We start from the raw sequence: 26,208 nt of genomic DNA, 5'->3' as shown, positions 1-26,208 counted from the left end.
GACATATGCATGTTATTGCACACTCACCCACATACATACACAAAATAAAATAAATTCAAATGTTAAAATAAAACTGTTTTGTTGCTAGGAATGTGGTTCAGTTGACAGAGTGCTTTCTTAGCATACATGAAAACTCTTGGCTTGCAAAAACCTGGCTTGATGGCACATGCCTGTAATCCCAGCACTTGAGAGGCAGAGGCAGGAGGATCATAAAATCAGTGTCATTCTTGGGGTAAATTGGAGGCCAGCCTGGTTTACATGAGGTTCTCTCTCAAAATGATTTTTTTTTCACCATTTTTTTTTATTCTTTGGTTTTTCAAGATAGGGTTTCTTTATGTATCCTTTGCTGTTCTGGACTGGCTTTGTAGGCCCGCCTGGCCTCGAACTCACAGTGATCCACCTGCCTCTGCCTCCCAAGTGCTCAGATTAAAGGCGTGCACCACCACACCTGGCCTATTCTTTGGTTTTTCAATACAGGGTTTATCTGTGTAGCCCTGAATGTCCAGGAACTTGTTTTGTAAAGCAAGCTGGCCTTAAACTCAGATCTGCCTACCTCTCAAGTGCTGGGATTAAAGGTGTATGCCACCATTGCCTGGCCCAAAATGATTTAAAAATAGAAAGACCTTCAGTTGAAACAAGGAAGAGAGCTTTCATGGCATGTTTTCTTGTCATTTATAGTGTATCAGGAAGTCTGTCTTTCCAGGGCAGGGCCTCTGTGTTTGCAGGGAAGCCAATGCCAGGCAGTCCTGACCTCTTTTTGCTTTGCTCCCAGCAGCCACTGAGCCCAGGTAGACTCTCAGGAACAAACCCCTCTCAGAATTTAGGCCTCCTACATTGAACATGTAGCTGGCCTTTGCTTTAATCATACTTTCTCTCTGAGACGGGATCTCATCTATCCAGGCTGGCTTAGAACTTGCTGTGTAGCCAAGGATGCCGTTGACTCCTTGATGCTGCTGCTTCTACCTCCTGAGAACTGAGATGGCAGGTGTGTGGTATGGTGCTGTGTGTATGTGGTGTGATGCTAGGGGTTGACAGAACCCAGGGCTTCCTGAATACTCAGCAACCTCTCCACCACTTTTCAAATCCTTTGGAGACACAGTCTTTATTATTATTTTCCTGCTCTATATAGTCTTGTGGCAGAGTGTAGTCAGCTTTGAACCCTGATCCTCCTGCCTCCTGGGTAGGAGTTTACAGAAGTGTGCCACCCCATGCTTGGCTCTGCCTTCTGTTCTGTGATGAGGAATTTAGGGCAAATATCTGTGGGTTTAGGTTCCCTCAGGCCCCTGCAGGAAGCTGGCGATGTATGCAGATGTGTTGTAGCTAGACTCTTCAGCCTCTTGATTATGAAGACATCATTTGCATTAGCAGATGACTGACAGTCCTACCTGGCTGTGAGGGGTGGTTTTAGTTGTCAACTTGACACAACCTAGAATCACCTGGGTTGTTTGAGACAGAGTTTCTCTGTGGAGACTTGGCTGTCTTGGACTTGCTTGGTAGACTAGGATGGCCTTGAACTTACAGAGATCTGCCTGCCCCCTGAATGCTGGGATCAAAGGCATCCTCCACCATGACTGACTGGGAAGAGAGTCTTTTTTTTTTTTTTAAGATTTATTTATTTATTATTTATATAATATTCTGCCCACATGTCTGCCTGCAGGCCAGAAGAGGGCAGCAGATCTCATTATAGATGGCTCTTAGCCACCATGTGGTTGCTGGGCACTGAACTCAGGACCTTTGGAAGAGGGCTGTGCTCTTAACCTCTGAGACATCTCTTCTGCCTAGGGGGAAGAGAGTCTTAATGAAGGATTGTCTACTTTGGGTTGGCCTGTGGACATATCTGTAGGGATTTTTTTTCTTTCTTTTCTTTCTTCCTTTCTTTTGTTTTTTCAAGACCTTGGTTTTCCTGGACCTTGCTTTGTAGACCAGGCTGGTCTCAAACTCACAGAGATCCTTCTGTCTCTGTGGAGGTGTGCACCACCACCTCCAGGCTAGGGAATTGTTTTTACTGCCTTCATTACTATGGGAGGAGACAGTCCACTGTGGGAAGCACCATTCCCCAGGCTGGGAATCCTGAACTGCAGGAGTGGAGAAACAGAACTGAGCACAAGCAACCGAGTATTCTGACATGCAAGCATCTCTTCGTTCCTGACTGGATGTGATGTAGTAATGGACTAGAATCTGGAATTGTTGCTAAAATAAGTCATTTCTTCAGTTTAAAAGCCTTAAAACAACAAGAAAAATTATTTTAATCTTATGTGCATGGAGCACCTATAGAGGCCAGGAGAGGGCATCAGATCTCCTGAGAAAGACAGTTGGGAACAGATAGCTGTGAACACAGGTCCTCTGGAAGAGCAGCCAAAGCTCTTAACTGCTAGGCCATTTCTGCAGACTCCCTCAGCTGGTCAGAGTATTTTTATCACAGCAGCAGAAACGAAACTAGCATCCTTGCTGTGGGTTACACAGAACATCATCTAGGTTGCTTCTCAGGGAGACAAGGTAATAGAAACACCTAGAAAACAACTGAAGCAAATCATGGATCTGACGGTCACTAACTCACATCATATGTAAGGAAACCGAGTCAGAGAGGAGTGGAGCCTCAGCCGAGCTTCCCAGCAAGGCTGGATCAGAACTGTTTAAGGACAAGGAGGATTAGGTCTTTTGATCCTGGCCTGTAACCCCTGGATTGCTCTGTCCAGTCTGAACTCAGCTGGTCAGGGCACCCGGCACCACCACCTGCAGAGGACCTTGGATGGGCCTGGCTGGTGAGCCTTAGCTTTCCTGATTACCTCAAATGGAAAAAAGGGAGGCAGATGAACTAGGAGAATATAGGGCTATATATTGGTAATGGTTTCCAAATATCAGGAGTGGAAGTTTGGGACTGTAGCTCAGTTGCCAGCATGCCTAAAGCCCTGGTTTCAATCACCAGCACCATATAAACTGGGTGTGGGCTGGAGAGATGGCTGAGGTTAAGAGCACTGTCTGTTCTTTCAGAGGTTCAGAGTTCAATTCCCAGCAAGCACATGGTGGCTCATCACCATCTATAATGAGATCTGGTGCCCTCTTCTGGCCTGCAGGTGTACATGCAGGCAGAGCACTGTATACATAAATAAATAAATCTTAATAAAAAACAAGACAACTGGGTGTGATGTCACAAGCCTCCAATCTGAGTATTCACAAGGGGGAGGCAAGAGGATCAGGAGTTCAACGTCACTCTTGCCTACAAAGCAGGTTTCAGGTCACATATACCTGCTTTATATGAGACCCTGTCTCAGTTGTGTGTGTGCTCCCCCCCAACCCTCCCCAACCCCAACCCCCATGCTGAGTATGGTGGCACGCATACCTGTAAGTACAGTACTCAGGAGACTGAGGCAGATTGGAGCAGTTTGTAGTATACAGAAAGACCTTGTCATAATAAGTAAGCAAACTCATTGCTCCTTAGCAGTTTTGGCTAAGGTTAAAAATGAAGGGGGCTGGAGAGATGGCTCAGAGGTTAAGAGCACTGTCGGCTCTTCCAAATGTCCTGAGTTCAATTCCTAGCAACCACATGGTGGCTCACAACCATCTATAATGAGATCTGGTGCCCTCTTCTGGCTTGAGGTATACATGCAGGCAGAGCTCTGTATATATAATAATAAATAAATCTTTAAAAAAAAGAAAGACAATCAAACAATTTTTAAAAAGTGCCTTTATCTGGGAAGCCAGGTCTTTGTCATTTAAGACCAGGTCTCATCTTTGTTTCAATCAGTGTTTGTTGGGTGAACAGCTTAAAAAAAAAAATCACACAAAGAGGCAGAGGCCATCAAGAGGTGAATTTGGGCTCAGACGTTTTTGTGCACTGAAGAAACGGGACTCTGATGGGCTGGCAGGCCAGTTAGGAATGCAATTAGGACTCTCTGTGGGCACCCAAACCCGAGCCTACACATCCTGCCTGCGTGAGCCTTTCTCCTCTTAGCTCCAATCTCAAAGGCTCCCCTGCCCCTCCAGCCTGTGACTGTTCTGCCCACCAGGTGCATCACTGCTACCCTAGGCCCTTTGCACTAGACTCTTACACCTGGAGAGTCTCCCGGGTGTGTCTGGCTCTCTTGTATATGACCAAACCCTGAACACTGTGGAGTCCACACTATTTCAGTGATTTATTGACTGTTGCCCCATGACATGGAGGTTCTGGGACATGAAGGCTAGGATCTTTGATTGTCTTGTTTACTGTTGTGTGGCCAGCTGAGGAAACGGCGGTTGGGGTACGGGCTCCCACTCTGGGCTGGCAGGTGAAGGAAGGGTCATGTGGGCAAAGGTCATCCAAAGCCTGTCGTCTGCCCAGGCCAGCCCCGTCCACCCATGCGCTGGATAGGACTGCCCTCTAGCGGCCATCTCTGGACTTGCGAGGGAAAGCCTCGCTGGCGCCCGTCTTCGCCCCCTCCCCCATGCCTCTGGCACTCACTTTGATCTCGATCTGCTCTTCCATCTCCTTACTCTTCATAGCTGCGTACTCCTTCTCCAGCCTGTAGGGACGGGGCACACGGTCACAGTTCCGCCTTCCCGGAGTTGGGGAGGGCGTCCCTCGCTGGATCTCCATTCCCGGGCACTGACCTCTTCATCTTTTTAGGGTTGTACTTGACCTGGTAAGCCTTGAGGACCAGCTTGTCCGGGCAGCTGTCAAACTGGTGGGGGATCACTCTCTGGAAGTACTGTGGGGGACACAGGGAGTAACTGTCACATGGGTCCTGACCACCAAGGTCTGCCCAAGCTGTCACTGTATCCTGTTAGTGCCTAGGGCTTCTCCTTGTCGGCACCCAGGCTGTTGTCCTTGGCTACTCAGCCAGCATTTGTGGTGCAAATGAACGGCTGTGTGAGAAGGAACAGCTGGGGAAGAGGGGGAGGCCTGCCCTCCCAGCCTGCCTTTAGGGGGAAGCTTGAGAAAACCAGGCCCCGGACTGCGGATTGCGAGTGGGGATCAGCTCGGCCAGTAAGGCATTTGCCAGCCAGGCCTGACCTGAGTTCCATTCTTGGAACCAACAGTGGAGAGAAAGAAGAGTCTGCGCCCCAGAACCCAGAGCGGAAGGAGAGAATTGAATTGTGAGTACTGTGCTCAGAGCAAGTGCCACGAGCCCCCCTCGCTCTCCCCACCCCCACACTAACAATAACAATAAATAAAATTAAGACAGTTAGGCTAGGGGACCTCATGAAGGCAGGGCTGAGATGAATGGGGTCTGAGTATGGGGGAATCCTGCTCAGGAAGGGGGCAGACAAGCCCAGTGGTCATAGGTCCTGGTCCTCCACCCAGCTGCCCCACTCAGGCAGTCTTGGACAATGGATGCCGTGTTCCCAGACACAACTGTGGCCTTTGTGCATTCTTTCCTGGAGCACCAGCTGGAAGATGCTAGGAGCGGGTAGAGGCCTGTGTGATGGGCAAACTGTGGCAAAGGGAAAGCGGGCTTCTGCTCCAACACACTGTGCCAGGGGCAGGCCAGGCAGGGAGGGGCTCCCTCCTGTGCCCCACAGGCTGAGGGCTGGGATGAAAACAAACTGAAAGCCTCCCTCCCAGTTCAGCCAGGGGTGACTTTTCAGGCAAGCTCTGGGGACTTACAAAAAGTGGGTGGGAAAGAGTGAGTAGGACTTCCCCACCCCCAAATCAGCTGAGTGCTGGCTTCCCATTCTCCCCAGTGCTAGGGTGCTGGCTCTGGGCTGAATCTAACAGGGCCTGGGGCTCCTCAGGAAGGCCCGAGGGGACACAGAAAGGATCCCAGATGCTCAGCAGTGACTTCCATTGGGAAGCCAGGCCCTCCTTGACACTTAGAATCTTTTGTTTTTCAGTCCTCTCTCCCCTCCCCCCATCCCACAACAGGGTTTCTCTGTGTAGCCCTGGCTAACTTGGAACTCACTCTGTAGACCAGGCTGGCCTCACACTCAAGGGATCTGCCTGCCTCTGCCTCCCAGGTGCTGGGATTAAAAGTGTGTGCGCCACCACTGCTCAGCCCATCACTTAGAATCTTGTAAAGCTCAGCTTAGCCTTGAACTTCAGAGTCACCAGCCTCTACCTCCTGAGGTTGGGATTACAGCCATGGACCACCGTGCCTGTTTATGTAGTGCTGGGGATAGAACCCAGGCCTTCATGCAGGCTAGGTGGGCACTCTACCAACTAGCCACATCTCTTTCCCTTCTTGTCATACGGGAAGGTTGCCTGTGCCTGTCACCTCCAGTAGAGACCATCTCACCTTCCCAGCCACCCTGACCCACCTGGGACATGCCCTCCATGTCCAGCTGCATCAGCTCTGTCTGGTTGACTTGCAGCAGGGCAAGGCCGACTCGGAACACAATCTCCAGTCCCTGCAAAAGTAACCACAGCCCCATGAACCTCCTCTCCTCCTACCAGAGAGCATCCTGTCCTCCCGTCAGTGAGCCCCCACCAGTCACCTTCCTGTCCTCCCGTCAGTGAGCCCCCACCAGTCACCCTCCTGTCCCCCCGTCAGTGAGCCCCCACCAGTCACCTTCCTGTCCTCCCGTCAGTGAGCCCCCACCAGTCACCTTCCTGTCCTCCCACCAGGATGCTCAGACCCCCCTGCATTCTAACCCTTCCTTTCTCCTGTTGGTTGGTCATGCTTTGTTTTTTGGGGTGGGATGTGATTCCCTCCATATGCAGAGTGGAGTGGGCAGGGGTGCCTGTGGGGCACTCACCTCGTACATAAAGATGTCAAAGACCCGGGTGGCAACAGGCAGGGGGAAGGTGGTAAGGAAAAGTGTGAGGAACCAGGATGATGCATACATGGATGTGTGGAAGCTCTGTGAGCGGAAGTGGGTGTTCAGGTCCGGAAGCTGCTCCTGCGTGGGGAGGGAAAAGCTGGCATTGGGCTTCAGTGCCCCTCGCCTCCAAGGAACTTTTACTGATCTACCCTCCTAGGTCCTCTTTTAGCTCCTGAGTTTGGGGAGGAAGCTGGGGCACACTGGAACTTTGAGTGACAAGGGAACACAAGCAGGGCTTGGGGAAATGCTTGTCAAATTGTGATGGGACTCAACTTCAGGCTACTCGATAGTAGAAGAGCACTGGGGAAACTGAGGCTGGAGAAGGCTCAGAGCCCTGGGCTTCTTTACTGAGCCAGCATCTGTGTTCTAGACTACACACCTGCTTGGCTGTATAAATCTTAGTCTGTGAAAGTCTTAGGTCTTCCAGCCTGGGCCTTCTAAACTTTGGTGGGGGAAGATGGTGGGAATCAAACTGTTTTTTTTTTTTTTAATTGGTGGGTATGTGTAGGAGGTGTGTGTGTGTGTGTGTGTGTGTGTGTGTGTGTGTGTGTGTGTGTGTTCACATGTATATGCACATGCACATGTAAGGGTGTGCGTGTGGAGGCAGAGGTTGATACTGCTGTCTTCTTCAAGCTAAACCTTTCTTTCTTTCTTTCTTTTTTTTTTTTTTTTTGGTTTTTTGAGACAGGGTTTCTGTGTGGCCTTGGCTGTCCTAGACTTGGTTTGTAGACCAGGCTTCCCTCAAATTCTCAGCAATCCACCTGCCTCTGCCTCCTGAGTGCTGGGATTAAAGACGTGCGCCACCATGCCCTGCTGAGACAGCATCTTACTACAAGGCCCTGGATGTCCTGGAACTTGCTATGTAGTTCAGACTATCTTATGAATTCACAGGGATCTGGATGCCTCTGCCTCCCAAGTCCTGGAATTAAAGGTGTGCGTTCTAGCTGTCTTGTCTTTATCTATTTTTTGAGACAAGGTCTCTCACTGAACTTCAACTTGCTGATTTGGCTAGGCAGGTCAGGAATCCACTTGTCTCTGCCCCACCAGTGCTAGGGTAACAGGAACATCCTCTCATGAGTGGATTCTACATGGATGCTGAGGCTCTGAACTCAGGTCCTTATGCTTGTGCAGCAAGCTCTTTACTGACTGAGCCATCTCCTCAAAACCAAAGTTTATTTTTGGGAAGTGGGTCTCAATTTGCTTTGTAGCTGAGCTGATCTGACCTTGAACTCCTGATCTTCCTCCTCCTGCCTCTACTTTTAAATTGCTATGCTTGTACAAGCACAAACCATGTGAAGGAATGGAAACCAGGGCCTTTGTTCATGCTTGGCACTCAACTAGCTGAGCTATGGTCCCTGCACTAGTTTCTTTCTTTTTTCCCTTTTAGTGATAAGGTCTTCCTATGTAGCCTAGGCTGGCCTGGAACTTTCAATTTTCTGTCTATGTCTCCCAAGTGTTGGGATTAAAGGTGCGTACCACCATGCCCAGCCATGATGTTTCTTTTCTTTTTAAGGGGTAGGGAAGGATATTGGGGATCAAACCTAGGGCCTCACAAATGCTAGGCAAGCATGCTAAGCCAGCCTCTGCAGTCATTTTTGTAGGTGCCTGGGCCTCCTGCTTCTGCAACTACCAGCCCTGATAGAGCTCTACCACGCTGTCTTCATAATCTGAAAGAGGAGCCTTCACTGATAACTGACTGATGGCACAGTTATCACTTGCCATGGGCTTCTGGAGCTGGCCAGTGTGTGTAAGAATACAAGCATGAGGTGTATGTGTGTGTGCGTGTGCATGTGTGTGCAGCATAAACACTTGGGTTCTGTCTGCCAGCCAAAAGTAAGTCCTGTGGGGGTTGCTATATATAAACGGAGCCGTCTGCTGCTCCCCTGTAATAAGCAGAGGCAGGCAGACAACACTTTCCCCTCCTTCCGCCACACCCTTAGCCTGTGGGGCCAGCCCTCCTCCTCTCACTCTGCCTTAGTGGTTCTGGGAGCCAAGGGACCCCTGTCCTGGCTAGGCTTGTCCCTCCCAGCATGCTCCAGAGTTGTGTCCTTTCATCTCACAGGGACAGGACAGGAGTGCCTTTCTGGGTCTGCTCCTCCCTCCCTCTCTCCCTCTCTCCCTCTCTTTTGTTCTTCCTTCTTTCTTTTTCTATTTCCCCTTAGTTCCTCCTTTTCCTCCTCCACAGAGCTAGGAGTGAACTCAGAACTCCTCTGTGTGCTAAGCCAGCCTTCTACCACTGACCCATATGCCAACCTCCCAGCTCTTAAATTTTGAGACAGGGCCTTACTAAGTAGCACAGGGTAGCCTTGAACTTGTTATCCTCCTGTCTCATAAACCCAAAAACTAGGATCGTGACTGTGCACTACCTTGCATGTTACACACCTGCTCTCTTCAGGACAGGATCTCATGCAGCTCAGGCTGCCTGTCAACTTCCTATGTAGCTGAGACTGACCTTGAACTTCTGATCCTCCTGCTTCTACACCACATCTGTCCTGGGATGACAGCTGTGTACCACCATGCCTAGCTTATGAAGTACTGGGGACGGAAGCCAGGGCTTTGTGCATGATAGGCCAGTGTCCTACCAAGGGAGCCTAGAATTTCCAGTTCCGGAGCTTTCTGGAGATAGTCTCAGGGTTGCCATCTTTGGCCTGCTTACCTGTAGCATGTATTCAAACTGGTAGATACAAAGTCCCAGCTCCGCCATGCTGGGCTTGAAGAGCTCCCGTAGCCGGTACTCCTGCATCAGTCGCACGAACACACAGAAGGCTTCCTCCTCAGGCATCTGGAGGGACCAGCAGAGAGTGTGTGTGTGTGTGTGTGTGTGCAACAGAAGGAATGAGAAGGGTATGCTTGGGCTCTGGACAGTGTTATGGTACACAAGGGCTGTTTCTATCCCATTTATATTTATTGTAACTGTACCTGGATACTGGAACCCATGCAACAAACCATAAATATGGTCAGTACTATTGATTGATGGAAAACCTGTGGCTAAAGTTATTTGCTGAGGGCCACTAACAGGAAATAACAGCTGTACCTAACCCTTGCTAGTGACCCAGTCTTGTCTACTTGGCTGAGACATCCCTGTTAACTCCCAGCTATCACCTTTCTTCCTGTCCAAAGCCCTCTGGCTTTTCTGGAGGGATTCCCAAACCCCTAAGAACACCTAAATTCTTGTCTGTGGTTCTTCCCAGTTCAACTGCTCCTTAAGCCCTGTTCCTATCCTGGATGGAACAGTATCAGTACCCAGGCTGCATAAGTGCCAACCTAGCCCCTCTGTACCCATCCACTGGGGACCTAGCCTGGCCTTTGTCAGAGGTCGCCATCAGTGGCTGCTGAGCAAGGCTGTGACCCTAGGAGGTCGCTGGATGCAGGGAATGCTCTTGTGCACATCTCTTAGGGATGGAGCCCAGGGCAGCCACTTACCTGCATGAGAAGTAAGCCCACAATGAAGGCGCTGCCCTGGCAGTAGCCCACCTCCCGATCAACCAGGGAGTATGCCTGGAAGGGAAGGAGGCTGGGTGAACACAGGGTCCCACCAGCTCCTACAGAGTCATCTCAAGTGGGGATTGTTGCTAAGGTAGCTGGAGCTAATGCTGGGGCCTCACCTTCATGACATTGAAGAGGACTTCCTGGCCCAGGCTGTCCTGCCCTTTGAAGAACTCATGCTCAGGGTAGGTGCGGGCAATGTCCCTGCGGATCAGCTTTTCACATGGTGAAGACATCTTGAGCAGCTCTGAGTACTGGTTTTTGACAGGCATATCTGTGGCACTGCATAGGAGCTGCCAAACGATGGCCCGGAAGTGGTGTGGGATGCCCTTGCGGATCAGCTCCTGCCATGGGGAGGGGTGAGGTGGGGGAAGGGAGGCCAGGGCTGGACTCTGCCCCATGCATTGTAGCCTTCCCAAAGCCAACCCAACCAGCACTTCAGGTATGGTTTACCCATGCTTTTAGGATGGTACAGAGGACATCTGAGTCACTGCTTTAGTTAGTCATGGTGCTTCCTGGGGCTTCCCTCATCCTTCAGTGACTCCTCTACCACTAAGCTATTCTCATGCCTAGTTTGTGTTTGCGTGCATGTTCATGTGTGTGTATGTATATATGTATATATATATATGTGCACAGATATATGTGTATGTGGAAGTCAGAAGTCAGTCTCGGGTGTCATTCCTTAGAGGTATCTGCCTTGGTTTTTGTTGTTTGTTTTACTGTTATGTTTTAAACTGTATTTATTTATCATGTGCATGCGTGTATGTGTGTGTGTATGTGTGTGTGTATGTGTGTGTGTGTGTGTGTGTGTATAGGTAGGTAATATGTACCACAATACACATGTGGAGATCAGAGGACAATTTGTATCCGCATTTGAAAGAGCTGAATCTCTCCTACTATGGGAGGTAAGACTAAAACTCAGGTTGTTGGTCTTGACAGCAAGTACCTATCTACAATGTGTTGTGAGACAGGGTCTCTTGTGAAGCTGGAGTGTGCCCACTGGGCTAGCTGAAAGGAGCCGCCTGGCTCTGCCTCCCTAGTGCTGGGGTTACAAGAATGTGCCAGCACGCTCGGCTGTTATAGGTGCTAGGGATGGACCTCAGGGCTCCAAGCTAATGCAGCAATCGCTTTATAGACAAGGCACTTCCCCAGCCCCCAAATTCTTTTTATGCCCTTGGCTTTTTGCCACAAAGTCTTACGATGTAGTCCAAACTAGCCTTCAGTTGGTAAGCCTCTTGCCTCAGGGTCCGGGGTTCAGGGGTCATAGGTTTGCACCGCCACACCAGAGCAGAAAGTGAGGAGGCACAAGGACTTCTCTCATCCTACCCCCTCTGTCCTGTCCTCATGTCCCCTCTGCACATCTCCACTGTGGCCCTTCTGCCTCAGCTGGGCTGCTGGCCCTGCCTGGTAGCATGGCAGGTGACTGGCCAGACTCACGCCCATCCCACATCTGCCTCAGCTGGGCTGCTGGCCCTGCCTGGTAGCATGGTAGGTGACTGGCCAGACTCACGCCCATCCCACATCTGCCTCAGGCCACCTTGAGGAGCTTCTCCTTCCTGCGCCGCCACTCCTCCCACTCGTTGGCAATGCGGCCCCAGAGAATCCACGTGTCCTCCTCCAGGTGGCTCAGGTTGGAGGAGGCTGAGGAGCTGGAGACTAGTGAGGAGCCGCTGTTCCTCCGGGAGCCATTCATAGAGCGCATGGACTTGGAGTCGGCTTCCAGGAGCCTGGGCAGGAAAGGGTAGGAGAGGGAAGGCCAGAAAATTCCAGTAACTCCTGGACACAAAGGTCCTCTGAAGCGCCTGACCTGTGAGACTGGAGCCACACTGCCTGCTTTCCTTGCTTTAAACACACTTATCTCTACACTGGTATGCCATGTGTGTGTGTGTAGGTGCACACGGAGGCCAAAAGAGGACATTGGATCTCCTGGAGCTGGAATGGTTGTGAGCCACCCGATATAGCTGTTGGGAACTGAACTTGGGTCCTCCGAGCCAGTGACTTAACCTCCCTGAGCCACGGCCCTCATCTACTAAGCCTTGGAAATGTGTGTTCCTCTTCTGTACCAAGCAGGGGGCTGAGTGCACATTTCTATCAGCTTCTATCAGACAACTCGACACAGCTGATTTAGGGATTCATAGCTGGGCTCAGAATGCAAGTTCTGGCTGAGGGAGGGCCCTTATAGTGTACCAAGGACACTGTGGGGCTGTATTAACCACGTCCTTTCCTGCTTTCCTTCTTTCTCCCTCCTTCTGTCAATTTTTTCTTCTCCTTCTTTGTACTCATATGTATGCATGTGTACATGGGTGCACAGTCACGTGGAGGCTAGAGGCCAACCTTGGATACTGTTCAAGAGTCCATCTTATTTTTTGAGACAGGGACTCTCATGAACTTGCACTTCCCCAACTTAGGTAAGTCAGTGAGCCTCAGGGATCTGCCTGTTCCCGCCTCCCTGTTGCTGGAATTACACGGCTAGTGTTTTGCTATTGCTGTTTTTGTTTGCTTGTTTTTTAGACAGGGTCTCACTATGAAGCCCTGGCTGGCCTGGAACTACTTATGTAGACTAGGCTGTCCTCAAACTCACAGAAGTCCCCTTGTCTCTGCCTCCTGAGTGCTGAGATTAAATGCTAGGTATGACTAGTCCCCCACCCGCCAGAGAGGGTTTCTCTGTGTGACTGTGGCTGTCCTGGACTCACTTTGTAGACCAGGCTGGCCTCGAACTCACAGTGATCCACCTGCCTCTGCCTCCCAAGTGCTGGGATTAAAGGCATGACTAATTTTTAATGTGGATTTTGGGGATTACATTTAAGCACTTTACAGATTAAGCTATCTCTCTTCCTTTTTATTAAGGAAATGAATTTTTATATACTACTACTACTATTACTATTAGTATTAATTATTTTGTTTTTTCAAGGCAGAGTTTCTTTATATATTCCTGACTGTCTTGGAACTCACTTTATCTGGCTTCCCTTTTCAAAGCCATTTGTTTTTTGTTCAAGGAAGAGGTTAAAGCTCCCACCTGCATAGATGTCTTATTTTTGGGGGGGGGGCTCTGTAGAATATCCTCACTGAGGAATTCTAGGCAGGACCTCTACTGCTGCGCCACACTCCCAGCCCCTTACTAGGGAATTCTAAGGAAATGCTATACCATATCAGGCTCGCTTTGAACTCAGAGATCTACTTGCTTCTGCCTCCTGAGTGCTGGGATTAAAGGCATAGACCACCACTGCCTGGTATTATTTCTTATTTTTTTAATATTTAATTTTGTTTGCTTTCTAGATGTTTTGTATGCATGAATATCTGAGCACCTTTATGCACTTGGTGCCCAAAGGACAGAAGAGGGCATCCAATCTCCTGGGACTATAGTCATAAATGGCCATGAGCCACCATGTGGGTATTGGGAATTAAACCCAGGTCTTCTGATAGAACAATTAGCTAGTGCTTTTAAGCACTAAGCCATCTCTCCAGTCTCTTTCCCTCTATTAGTTTTTGAAATGGGGGCTGAATTTAGTGCATTCTTGGTGAATATTGTACCACTGATAACTCTAACTCTTTATTTGCTTTTTAAAGATTTATTTATTTGATATATATGTGTGTGTGTGTGTGTGTGTGTGTGTGTGTGTGTGTGTGTGTGTGTGTTCTGCTTGCATGTATACCTGCAGGCCAGAAGATCAGATCACATTATAGATAGTTGTGAACCACCATGTGGTTGCTGGGAATTGAGCTCAGGACCTCTGGAAGAGCAGGTGGCACTCTTAACCATTGAGCCATTTCTCCAGCCCTAGCTCTTTATTTTAAAACAGGATCTGGTTACAAAGCTCAGGCTGGCCTCGACCTCTTGATCCTCCTGCAGTAGCCTTCCCGGTGATGGGATACTTTTTATGACACCTTTGACAGCTTTATAGATTCTGGAGAGATGGAGGGTCTGGACAGTCCTTCCTATGGCTAGGCAGTTATTAAAGATAGGAAAAGCCCATGCACCTGAGAGTGAACTTTCACATCCAACTCAACCCACTCAGAGCCACGCCCTAGCCGCTTCCTCCGTCAAGCTTCTACGCTCTGCTTACTATCCATCTGCTCTTGTCACCACAGGGTTGTGTTCCCAGCATCGGGGGCCAGAGCTGTAGCCAGGGCTAACTGAAATGTTTCAAGTCAGTGAATTGTGTGCCTGCCTGCCCTGTTTCACCCACTCCTGCCCACGGAAGCCAACATAAATGTTCTTGCCAGCATTTTCCCCCAGGCTCTTGTCTGGCTCCTGACTGACAGGTCTGCCTCCTCTCAGTTAGAAATCTGTAAGTAGTAAAGTACCTTCTCAGTGGCTAGTGTCTCCAGATCTGCTGGATTCACTTCATTCCTGACTAATGAAGGCTGAGTCTAGGGTTGTGGCTGAGTAGTAGAGCCCCTGCCTAGAATACCTCAGTCGGGGGCTGAAGCATGACTTTGTGGTATAGCATTTCCTTAGAATTCCCTGGTAAGGGGCTGGGAGTGTGGCGCAGCAGTAGAGATCCTGCCTAGAATTCCTCAGTGAGGATATTCTACAGAGCCCCCCAAAATAAGACATCTATGCAGGTGGGAGCTTTAACCTCTTCCTTGAAAAAAAAAAAACCCAAAACAAGTGGCTTTGAAAAGGGAAGCCAGATTCATCTGACCTTTTGAAGTGTGAGTAAGAAACCAATGTATCCAGCCCATTTTGGGAGAATGAAAGAGAAACATTCTTTCAGCGTCCTGTAGTAGCTGTTCTCTGTGTAGTCCAGGCCCAGCTTGGAGCATGAAGGGTCCTGGTAAACCAGGAACCAGCCCTGCTTCCCCTCCCTGGCCCCCCACTTACCGGTTCTGCTCTTCAAGCTTGGCCAGCAGCTCTAGCTCATCTGGGCTGAGGTTCTCAGAGTCAGAGGTTGGGGAGCAGGTGGGTGCTGACAGGGCCTCCTGAGATGAGGAGTCGGGGCTCAGAGTGGGGCTCGCCATGGTGGGCAGGCTCATTAGCCAGGAGGGAAGCCAGGTTACAGCTCTATCTGGGGGTGAGAGAAACATGTAGTTAGCGCTGGGTGGATGGATGTCTACCTTGGACTGTCATCCCTGGGCCAGCAAAGTCGGCCTGCTCACCCTGAGAACACTCCACCATCCCAGGCTTCCCACTCCTGGTCCACCCCTAGTTGTACTATCCAACGGCCAAGGCTTAAAGGCCCTACCTCTGTCACTGGAGGGCCTAAGGATCTTATGTGAAACTTCAGGGGGGTACAGACGCTCTTCTTCTGGTGACCTTTTCTGACAGTGTTCTGTCCTCTGCTGTTGCTTGCCTTTGGAGCCTCATGGCAGCATTTGACTTGCCCTGTCTCATCAAGGGGAGTGTGCTGTTGGCACAGACCAAGCAGCTACTTTTCACTGTTAATTGTCTGGTGCTTCCATGGATGGAAGAGTAATGTCCTGGGCTGGGAAGCCAAGGCTGCACCAAAGTGCCAGGAATCAGTGGCCTGGCAAATGCAGAGTATGGGTGGTGCTTATAGGGGGCATCCTGATCTCAGTCTCCACATGCCAGGGCTTCTTTCCTACTTACCCTGGGGCTACCTGCTTAGCCTTTTAGGGGCTTTTAAATACACTGGCCTTTTGATCTCTGCCTGTCTGGGGACAAAAGCAAAGGCTCATGGTGAGGAGATGGCTTAGTCTATAAAGTATTCACACATAAGTATGAGGACCTGAGTTTGATCCCCAAAACCCATGTTAAAATCGCTGGTGTGGTGGTGAGAGCTTTAATCTCAATGCTAGGGAGGCAGAGACAGGAGGGGACTTGGGGTGCACTGACCAGCCAGCTTAGCTAAATTGGTGAATTTCAGGTCATCGAGCGACCATACCAAACAAAACAGAACCAAGGTGGCAACGAGAGCTATGGCTCAGTGGTTTAGAGCACTTGGTGCTCATTCCCAAGTTTGGTCGCCAGCACACACATCAGGTGCTTCACGACTTCCTGAAAGTCCAGCCCCAGTGGGTTAGAGCCCTCCTTCTGGCCCTTAAGGGCAGGCAAACACATGGTGCACATTCACACAGGCACACACAGACACACATATAAAATGATCTAAAAATCAGGTATAAAGCCAAGTGGTCAGCATCAACAGCTGTGGTTGTCCTCTGGCTTCCACATGCACACTCATTCACGCACGTACAAAAACAAAAGCTGTAGACTCAGATCCATGTGTTTGAAGCCTGGCTCTCTGTCAATGACCTGTGTGATTTTTAGGCTAGTCGCTCTACTTCTCTGGTCTCTTGAGACTAGGATCCATTATGACCAGTCTCAAGGTGGTTGTGAACCAAGCATGCTACGTATAGCATATGAGATGTTTCCCCACCAGTGTTGGCCTTTATTATCTATCCTGGAGCCAAGGCTGGAAGTCTTTCTGAGAGCTGGGGTTCCCAGGGGATTGGAGGCAGAGTTGTATTTCCCTGGTAGGGAGCATTTCTGGGGTCAGAAAATACTTTGGAATGGGCTGAGGAAATGGCTTAGTGGAGACAATGCACAATAAAAGGTATACAGGCCTTTATTGTAGATTCCTACAATCCTCCTAAAGCTGCGCATGGCAGCACCTAACATTTTTGTCACCTCAGCCCTCCTACAGTGAGCTGGGAGGTAGACACAGGAGAATCTCTAGAAACTTGTGGGCCAGCTAGCTTGGTGTACACAGTGGCCACCAACAGGAGGCCCTGACACCCAAGGTTGTCCCTAAGATTTCCATATGCACAACATGGTACATATGCACTTGTACTCACACACATGGCTCTTCATGGGTTAGGGGAGGACACACAGATTATAAATAAAAAAGGAAAAGGCTCTGGGAGGGAAGGAGGCTGGGGATATGTTCCTTTTGTCTTCCTGTATTTCCTCTTGGTGAGCCCAGCTGGTATGCAGGGTCTGAGAACATGGAGATACCTAGGGCTAAGGAGGCAGGAAGAAATCTCTGTTCTAGCCTGAAAACAGAGCACAGCACCTTCACACCTGCCCACCTCCTTCTGTGCTCTATCCCAGAAGTCTGCTCTGTGTTCCTGAACCCAACCTGATCCAGTTCTGACTCACGGCCACAGAAAGGGCCTCACATGGACCCTGCAGAGGGGACATCTGATTCCTTAGGCAGCGAGGAACAGACACGATATGAGAGAAGAACACTGCTCACCTGTCTGCAGTGAGCACCTTCCTATAGTCCCCAGTCAACTCCAGGGATCCCAGGTAAGCTGGATTTCATGCTAGTCCTGAGCTTAGTTCTGGCCCTTTGCCCACTGATGTCTTGCTGTTGGTGAACTTGGGGGATTCACAGCTCTCATTTCGTCTTGTGTGTGTCTGTGCTTGTGCTTGCGTGTGTGCATACATGCATGCGTGTGTACGTGTGTACATGTGTGTGTGTGTGCTTGCGTGGGGAGTCTGAGGTTGAAGTCAGGAGTCATCCTTGATCGCTCTTCCGCTTTGCTCACTGAGGCAGAGTGTGCCAATCAAACTCAGAGCTTGTGAGCTGGAAGTACCAGCTTGTGAGCTGGCATTTAGATGGGGTCTGGAGATGGGAAACACCAGTCCTAAAACTTGCATAGCAGGGACTTTAATCTATTCCCCAGCCCAGAGCTATAGATTTCTATGCGTGCCAGGCTGGCTGAGGCTCACCAGGCCTGAAGAGTTTCAAGCAATTGTAAACCACTGAACTAGGAGTTAATTATTTCTTTTTTCTTCCTCTCTTTCTTCTTTTTTTTGGAGTTAATCATTTCTGATGGAGAAACAGAGGGGGCTGCTACAAGACCTCCCACAGGGTCAAAGGCTGTGGCTAGACAAGGCTGTGGCCACAAAGAGCTAAGGCAGAATGATCTTTCTAGGCAGGGCCAGCCTCCAGAATTGGGAGAACATGGACAGTGGAGGCAGGGCGAGGGCTCCAGAACTACTGCTGCATTTGGGGAGCATTGAGAGCTCAGGGCAAGAGCACCGATGGATAATGAGGTAGCCTGGGACTACCTAGTACCTGATAAGCAAAGATGATCCAGCCTCAGGCAGACTTTCACACACAGACACACACTCTCTGATATGCACATATTCCCCCCCCACTCATGCACATACAGTCTCTCTCTCTCTCTCTCTCTCTCTCTCTCTCTCTCTCTCTCTCTCACACACACACACACGGACATACGTTCATATATATTGACACACATATACAACCACACACACATACTCAGATTTATACTTTTGGGGTTCAAATGTACTGAGTCTTCACACTCAGACATACTGAGCACACACAGGCTACTTGTCACTCACATGTGTGTGTGTTTAGATTTATTTAGTTATTTATTAACTATACAGTGTTTTGCCTGCATTTACACCAGAACAGGACACTAGATCTCATTATAGATGGCTGTGAGCCACCATGTGGCTGCTGGGAATTGAACCCAGGACCTTTGGAAGAGCAGCCAGTGCTCTTAACCTCTGAGCCATCTCTCCAGCCCCAGCACATGTATTCTTTTGAAGTTCATGATATTCATACTTGCACTCCTCGCTTTATGGGCCTGTGGCTTGGCTGGTGGGATTCTCTTGATTACTTTAATGGAGGTGGGAAGACCCATGGTGGGTGACACTATCCCAAAAGAAAGTGAGGCAAGCACTAGAGCCCATCCTTCTCCACTTTAGTGGGTGAATGCATTCTCACAATTTCTGCCACGGTGACATGAAACTGTGAGTCAGAAGAACCCCTTTCTCCTGAAGGTGCTTTTATTAGGAGAGTGCATCACAACAACAGAAAAGTAAGTAGGACAGACATCCAGGTTGGCCCCAAGCTTGTGAGTCTCCTTCAGCCTTCTGAGGGCTGCGATTGCCAGGCATGAGCCACCACATATGTCTGGCTCATGGCTTCTGAAGCAGAGTCTGAGCTGAAAGCTGGGCAAAGATGGTGCTGGTGGGCAAAGATTATGAGGTACAAAAGCTCAGCTGTGAAGTAGCTCTGAGCTCCTTTTCCTTCGCCCGCTCTGACGTTTGGGCACTGCTGGCCATCCTTTCTTTTTCTGGAAGCCCTCCCCTCTCTAGTTAATAAGAGAAGCTTCCTGCTTCTCTTCCTACCTCTCTGGCCAGGGCATCTTAGTCACCTGTGGGCCACGTCTCCCTCCATCACCGTACAGGGTCTCTTGTAGCCTAGGTTGGTCTCAGGCTCACTAAGTAGCTAAGGATGCATTTCAACTGATTACCCTCCATTTCTTAAATGCTGTGATAACAGGCCTCTGCAATCTTGCCTGTTTATGTAGGGATAAAATCCACAGTTGTACCCATTCTACACCGAGATATATCCCCAGTGCACTCTTAGGGTTTATTTCAAATTTATTTTTAAATATTTATTTTCTGAGGCTGGGTGTAATGGTGCACACCTGTAATCCCAGCACTCAGGAGGCAGAGGCAGGCAAATCTCTGTGAGTTCGAGGCCAGCCTGGTCTACAAAGTGAGTCCAGGACAGCCAAGGATACACAGAGAAACCCTGTCTCGAAAAAACCAAACAAAAAGATTTATTTTCTGTTTATGAATGTTTACTGTTTACTGCTTGTATGTGAGTAAGGCACATGTGTGCCTGGTGCTCCTGGAGGCCAGAAGCCACTGGATGTTTTGGAACTGGAGTTAAAATGGTTGTGAGCTGCCCTGTGGGTGCTGGGAATAGGACCTGAGTCCTCTGCAAGAGCAGCCCGTGCTCTTAGCCATGGAGCCACCTTTCCAGCCCTACTTCCAGTGTTGAAACAGGCCAATATAGATGAAACGCCCACCTCTCGCGGGCTGGCCATTATTGCAAGCGGCCTTCTATAGCTCCATCATTCCCAAGCTCATTCACAAGGCTTGGTGACCCTCACACTAAGGCAGGAGTGACCCTTGATCTTCCTGGTAAGAAACAGTTGCCTAAAATGTCAACAATACAGCCAGACAAATTCAGAGTTTGAAAACAGCCAAAAAGTGTCTCAAAGTAAAGGGTTACAGTAGGATCCAGCAGTTTCCCACGAGAGGTCTACCCAAGACAGCGGAAGTCTCTACACATACAAGTGTGCATTTTAGTGTTCACAGAAGCACTGCTCACTTAGCAACAAAGTACAAATGATGCAGATGGCCATTAATAGATGAATGCATCAACAAAAACACATACTGGAATATTACTCGGCCATGAAAAGGAATGATGCACTGACACGTACTATAACATGGGTGAACCTTACAGACTTTATGTCCAGTGAGAAAATCTAGTAACGGGTTGTTATGTTTCCACTTAGATATGCAGGTTAGATGGATCTACAGTGTCAAGAAGTGGAGTAGTGCTTTCCAGGTACAAAGGCAGAAGAGAAAGCAGAATGATTGCCTAGAGGGTAGGGAGTGTCTAGGATTCACGGTGATGGCAGCATGAAACTGTACATGCGGCAGACTTTAGGTGGATGACTTTTATGTTATATGAATTATACCTCAATCAAAGAAGACGAAGAATAAGGTAGGCTGCAAAGGAATTATGGCACAGAAGACAGGGGCAGGGCCTGGTGGCCACGAGGCCTGTAATCATAGCTACTCAGGAGGCTAATATAGGAAAACCACAAGTTCAAGGCCAGACTGGGCTGGAGAGTGAGTTGAAGATAATGTAGTGAGACCCTTTTTAATAAATAAAGAAACAAACAAACATAAATAAAGATAAAATAAATAAAATATAACCAGTTGGGAAACCATGCATGATGGCCCATGTCTACTGTCATAGCACGTGGGTGTCTGAGGCAGGAGGAATACAAGTTTAAGATTGCTATTGGCTACACAATGAGTTCCAGGTCAGCCTAGAAAACATGATGCCTTGTCCTGAAATTAAAAGAAATAAAAATAAAAGAAGTGGGAATGTAGCTCTGTGGCAGAATATTTGTCTAGCATGCATGAGGCCCTGTACTGAAAAAGAAAAAAAAAATTCCCAGTACTGAGAAAAAAAAGCTGGGTGAGGGCTGGGACTAGTGGGTCAGGGGAGAGTTGGAATACCACGGGAAGTAGAACAATTCTGCAGTAATCAGAGGCTTCTCTTCTGGGCCTGTAGGCTAGGGTGCGATTCTAGAAAGTCCCCTCTGGTCTACTAGGTGCAGTTGAGTCAAGCACACTCTTCCCCCTTCCTTCTCTATTCTTTGTGTTTTCTTTTCTTTTTCTTTTTTTCTTTCTTTCTTTTATTTTTTATTTTTTGGCTTGTTTTTTGTTTTTGTTTTTTCCAGACAGGGTTTCTCTGTGTAACAGCTCTGATTGTCCTGGACTCGCTTTGTAGACCAGGCTGGCCTCGAACTCACAGCGATCCACCTGCCTGCGCCTCCCAAGTGCTGGGATTAAAGGCGTGCGCCACCACACCCGGCCCTCTTTGTGCTTTCTTTACAGGCATCATCACCATGCTCAGTCTTGTGTGGTGCTGATGACAGAACAGAGGGGAGGGCCTGGAGTGTTCTGGGTGAGCATTCTGTCAGTTAATCTGATGTCCTGGTTCTGGATGAGAATTCAATTTTTTTCTTTTCAATTAAAACAACTAATTAAGGCTGGAGAGATGGCTCAGAGGTTAAGAGCAATGACTTCTTTTTCACGGTTCTGAGTTCAAGTCCCAGGAACCATATGGTGGCTCCCAACCATCTATAATGTGATCTGATGCCCTCTTCTGGCCCAAAGGTGTGCATGCAGGCAGAGCACTGTATACATAATGATAAATAAATCTTTTAAAAAATCAATTAATTAATTAGTGGTATGTGTATGCATGTGCACGTGTGTGTATGTGTGTGTGCCACGGCACTTTTGTGGAGGTCTGAGGAGCATTTGTGAGAGTCAGTTCTGTGCTCCCATCATGAGCATGCCTGGGATTGAGCATCCCTGGGATTGAAGTAAGGCTGTCAGGCTACTGAGCCATTCCCCCAGCTTTTAACACTTTGTTTTTGTTCCTTAGGTTCATTTTATGTATATGAGTGTCTGGCCTGCACTGTATGTGCACCTGGTGCCCTTGGATGTTAGAAGAGGATCGTGTATTCTCTAGAACTAGAGTTAAGGAGGGTTGTGTACCAGCATGTGAGTGCCGGGAACTGAACTCTGAAATAGCAACAAATGCTCTTAACCATGGAACCATCTCTAGGCCCACCAATGAAGCCTTTCTGTTAGCCTTGTTTTACCATCCTGATTTTTTTCCCTGAAAATATTCCTATACCCTAGCCCAAAATACATGCTTCCCCACCCCTGCATATATGAATGTGTGTGGGTGTGGGTGTGCGTGTGTGTATTGTGTGTGTATGTGTGCGCACACACATACACGCACGGGTAAAGGGGATGCATCATATGCACTAGGATTCATGCAGAGAGCAGACAGAGGTTGATGCCATGTGTCATGTATCTTCCTCAGTTTCTCACATTGGAGATGGAGGTAGGAACTCTCACTTGGACCCAGAGTTTATCTACATTGCCAGCTTAGCTAGACAGCTGGGGACCCATCAGGCATTAGGTGGGTCCCAGGGATTTGACCTCCAGACCACATACATGACACATGCCTTCATTACTGAGCTGTCTCCCTAGCCTCCAACACACATTCTATGGCAATGCCTTCTGTCCCTGCCTGCCTTATAAATTTGTCAACAATTCAAGGAAGAAGCAGTATTTTAATTTTCTGCTCTAAGCCCTTAACGTACAATTAGCATTTGGCGGGTGGTCAGTAAACATCTGTTGAGTGAATGAAGACAAACATTCCCATGTGGTTCAGCTACATGATCAGGGTCAGCAGCAACAGTAACTTCATAAGGATATCACATGGTCTTGACAGGAGGTGATAGGGAAGAGTGCTTCAATTCTGTGGTTTTTCCCCAATGAAGTCATTGTCCTACTCTAACCATGAGAAGAACACCAGGCAGGTCCTGATGAAGAGACAGTGCATGACATATCAACCAGGCCTCTTGTCTGTCAAGGTCGTCAACAACAATGGCATTGCAAGTAAGTGCCATAGCCCATAGAAGCTGGAGGAGATGTGATAACGGATATCATAGGGACAGAAAATGGGGATTATAGGACTGGAGAGATGGCTCAGTGGTTAAGGGCACTGACTGCTTTTCCAGAGGACCCAGGTTCAAATCCCAGCACCCACATGACAGCTCATAACTGTCTGTAACTCCAAGATCTGACACTCTTACATAGACATACATGCAGGCAAAATACCAATGTACATAAAAGGGAAATAAAAAACATGGGGAGATGGATCAATGGGTAAAGAGTCCCCAGAACCCTTGTGCATCTGGACAGGTGGTGCATGTCTGTAATCCCAGCATTCCAAAGGCAAGACAGGAGGTGGAGACATGAGAATCCCAATAGCACTCAGGTCCAGCCACCCTAACAGCAAGAGACCATGTCTCAAACAAGATGGAAGGTGTAGTCAGCTGCTGGAGGCTGCCCTTTGACTTCCACATGCACCAAGTGGTATGTACCTGCATGCCTAAATACATACATGATATACAGGCACAAACATACATTGACCCAATAAACAAAAAAAAAGTATATTGAAACTTAGGGTGTTGGGCTGGAAAGATTGCTCAGCAGTTAAGAGCTCTTGCTGCTCTTCCAGAGGACTCGAGTTAGGTTTCTAGTACCCAGGTCAGTCAGCTGTTGACAAGCCTGCAACTCCAGCTCTGTGGGACATAATGTCCCCTTCTGGCCTCTTCAGGTGTCCACAAGCACACGTACACAAATTCAAACACACACACACACACGAATAGAAAATAATACAAATCTTTGGGGACTGGAGAGATGGCTCAGTAGTTAGCAACACGTACTGCTCTTACGTACATATACACACTTGAACACAAAACAAATAGATAAATAAATTAAAAACATAAGGCTATTCTTGATCATATAATGAATCCAAATCCATCCTGGGCTACAAAAGATCCTGCCTCAAGAAAATAAAAACTCAAATTATAAAAATAAATTATATACATAAATATGTGTGTTAATATACTTTTATTTGTGGTGCTTGTGATCAAGTCAAGGACTTCATGCATTGTAGACAAAATATTTTTAAAAAAAAGATGTGTACAAGGGTAGTTAGAAAGGCAAAAGTCAGATATGCCATGTAGGAAGTGCCACGCTGAGGTGAGAGAGGTTGGTACTGGTTGCTACTCCAATTCTGTCATAGGAAGATCTGAACTTGGTTTTCTCTCTCTAGAGTCTCTGCTTCTGCCCTTCCTACATTTAAAAAAAAGATTTATTTTTTATCCATGTTTTATTCAATGTTCCACTTGCATGTGTGCCTGACACCCAGAAGAGGGCACCAGATCTCATTATAGATGGTTGTGAGCCACCGTATGGTTGCTGGGAATTGGACGCAGGACCTTTGGAAGAGCAGCCACTGCTCTTAACTTCTAAGCCATTTCTCCAGCACCCCCCTTCTAAGTTTTAATTTAAAAACAATATGTATAGTTTAAAATATATTATATTTAACACATATAAAATATACTTATTACATATTCATATTGTATCTATTAATACATATGTATATACAAGTTTATATATTATGGTCCAGAGATATGGCTCAGCTGGCAGCATGCTTGCCTAGCATATATAAAACCTTGGGTTCTACCCCGAGCATCACATAAAACCAGGTATGTGTGTTAGAAGGATGGCTCAGTGGTTAAAATTCATTAACCATTAAAGGTATGGTGGCACACGCCTTTAATTTCAGCCCTTGGGAGGCAGAGGCATGCTAATCTCTGTATTCAAGGCCAGCCTGGTCTATAGAGTGAGTTCCAGAATGGGCAGGGCAGCTCCAGAGTTCCAGAATAGAGAAACACTGTCTTGAAAAACAACAAAAACCCATTTTATTTATTTAGGGTTTTAAAGTGCTGGGATTACAGGCATATGCTACCATGCTCAGTGAAATTCATTTTACTTTTAATGATGTGTAGCTGTGTCTCTTTGTGGCTGAATGTATGTGAATGCAGGTATCCCTAGAGGCCAGAAGGCATCAGATCCCCAGAGCTGCAGTAATCCAGCAATTGTGAGACTGCCCCCCCAACATGGGTGTTGTGAACTGAACTTGGTTCCTGTGCAGAGCAGCAGATACCCTAACTACTGAGCCATCTTTCAAACTTCTACCCAAGGTACTTTATCCCAGCAACAGAAATGAAATGAGAACATCCATTAAACCTAGTTTTTTATAGTGCTGGGGATGGAACCCAGGGCTTTGTGCATGCTAAGCAAGCACTTTACCAAACGTACTGCATATCCTGTCAGTTTTAGCCATTGTTCAAATTGCTCTGCAAGTTTCCACATTCTTGGAGAGTGGATAGTTATTCTAGATCTTTTGGCTTATATTTGAAATCTTAGGGCTGGAAATATGAATTTAAATCCTTCCTATACTCCTTTTGTGATGCAGGGCACCATGACATTTCAATTTGTAATCAGGGCTAAGGATTGTACCTGACCAACACACACACTTTCTTTCTCTCCCTCCCTCCCGTCTTCCCCTACTCCCCTCCCCCACTCTGCATTATTACCTCTCCTATTTTTGTCCTGTGTTTAGGACCAGCAGTGGCTTATACTTATTCCCTGCTGGACGGGTAGTTCCTTGAGGGTAGGGGCTGTCAAGGCCACTGTGTGGTCCCCGTAGTTCAGTGCAAATTGCCCTTATATGGTGACACACTTTAATGATTAAACACTGTAAAACTATAATCACTGTTATTAGTAATAGCAACAGCAGTAGCAGCAACACAACTTCAGTATGACTGCAGATTCTCATCTGACCTAAAAAAAAAATAAGTTTATGTTCTGTATCCTTACCAGCTTATTTTCTGCCAATGTAACAGGTTCACTTAAGGGCAACTTTCTTCATTTTCTCTATTTAATGTCCTTGAAAATGACAGGGGAAGAACATCAAAGCCCTTTACAAGGGCTTCCTGTGGCAGGTGCACAGCTGAAGATGTATTTGTCATCTGTGCCAGCTTCCTGGGCTCCTCAAGCTGGATGGTGGGTACAGG

At 48.0% G+C, this 26,208-nt stretch overlaps 1 protein-coding gene across 3 annotated transcripts in view; it reads right to left on the bottom strand.

Annotated features, from left to right (window-relative positions):
* The window catches only part of EVI5L (ecotropic viral integration site 5 like), a 40,024-nt gene that overhangs the window by 8,309 nt on the left and 5,507 nt on the right, over nucleotides 1-26,208 (bottom strand). For 2 of the 3 annotated variants that reach the window (XM_084763437.1, XM_084763439.1), the window contains exons 2-10: nucleotides 15,050-15,233; nucleotides 11,762-11,951; nucleotides 10,344-10,568; nucleotides 10,162-10,236; nucleotides 9,395-9,520; nucleotides 6,673-6,816; nucleotides 6,235-6,324; nucleotides 4,588-4,685; nucleotides 4,439-4,499 (exon numbers count right to left, since the gene is read on the bottom strand). In XM_084763437.1, coding sequence (XP_084619563.1) covers nucleotides 4,439-4,499; nucleotides 4,588-4,685; nucleotides 6,235-6,324; nucleotides 6,673-6,816; nucleotides 9,395-9,520; nucleotides 10,162-10,236; nucleotides 10,344-10,568; nucleotides 11,762-11,951; nucleotides 15,050-15,201 — 1,161 coding nt within the window. In that variant the 5' untranslated portion in view covers nucleotides 15,202-15,233. The remainder of the gene's footprint in view (nucleotides 1-4,438; nucleotides 4,500-4,587; nucleotides 4,686-6,234; nucleotides 6,325-6,672; nucleotides 6,817-9,394; nucleotides 9,521-10,161; nucleotides 10,237-10,343; nucleotides 10,569-11,761; nucleotides 11,952-15,049; nucleotides 15,234-26,208) is intronic. The other variant, XM_084763438.1, reaches the window with a different exon arrangement.

Source organism: Acomys minous (assembly GCF_964271855.1).
Source record: "Acomys minous genome assembly, chromosome: 16".
Lineage (NCBI taxonomy): Eukaryota > Metazoa > Chordata > Mammalia > Rodentia > Muridae > Acomys > Acomys minous.
Note: the sequence above shows the minus strand (reverse complement) of the source record. Positions and strands in the feature narration are given on the sequence as shown.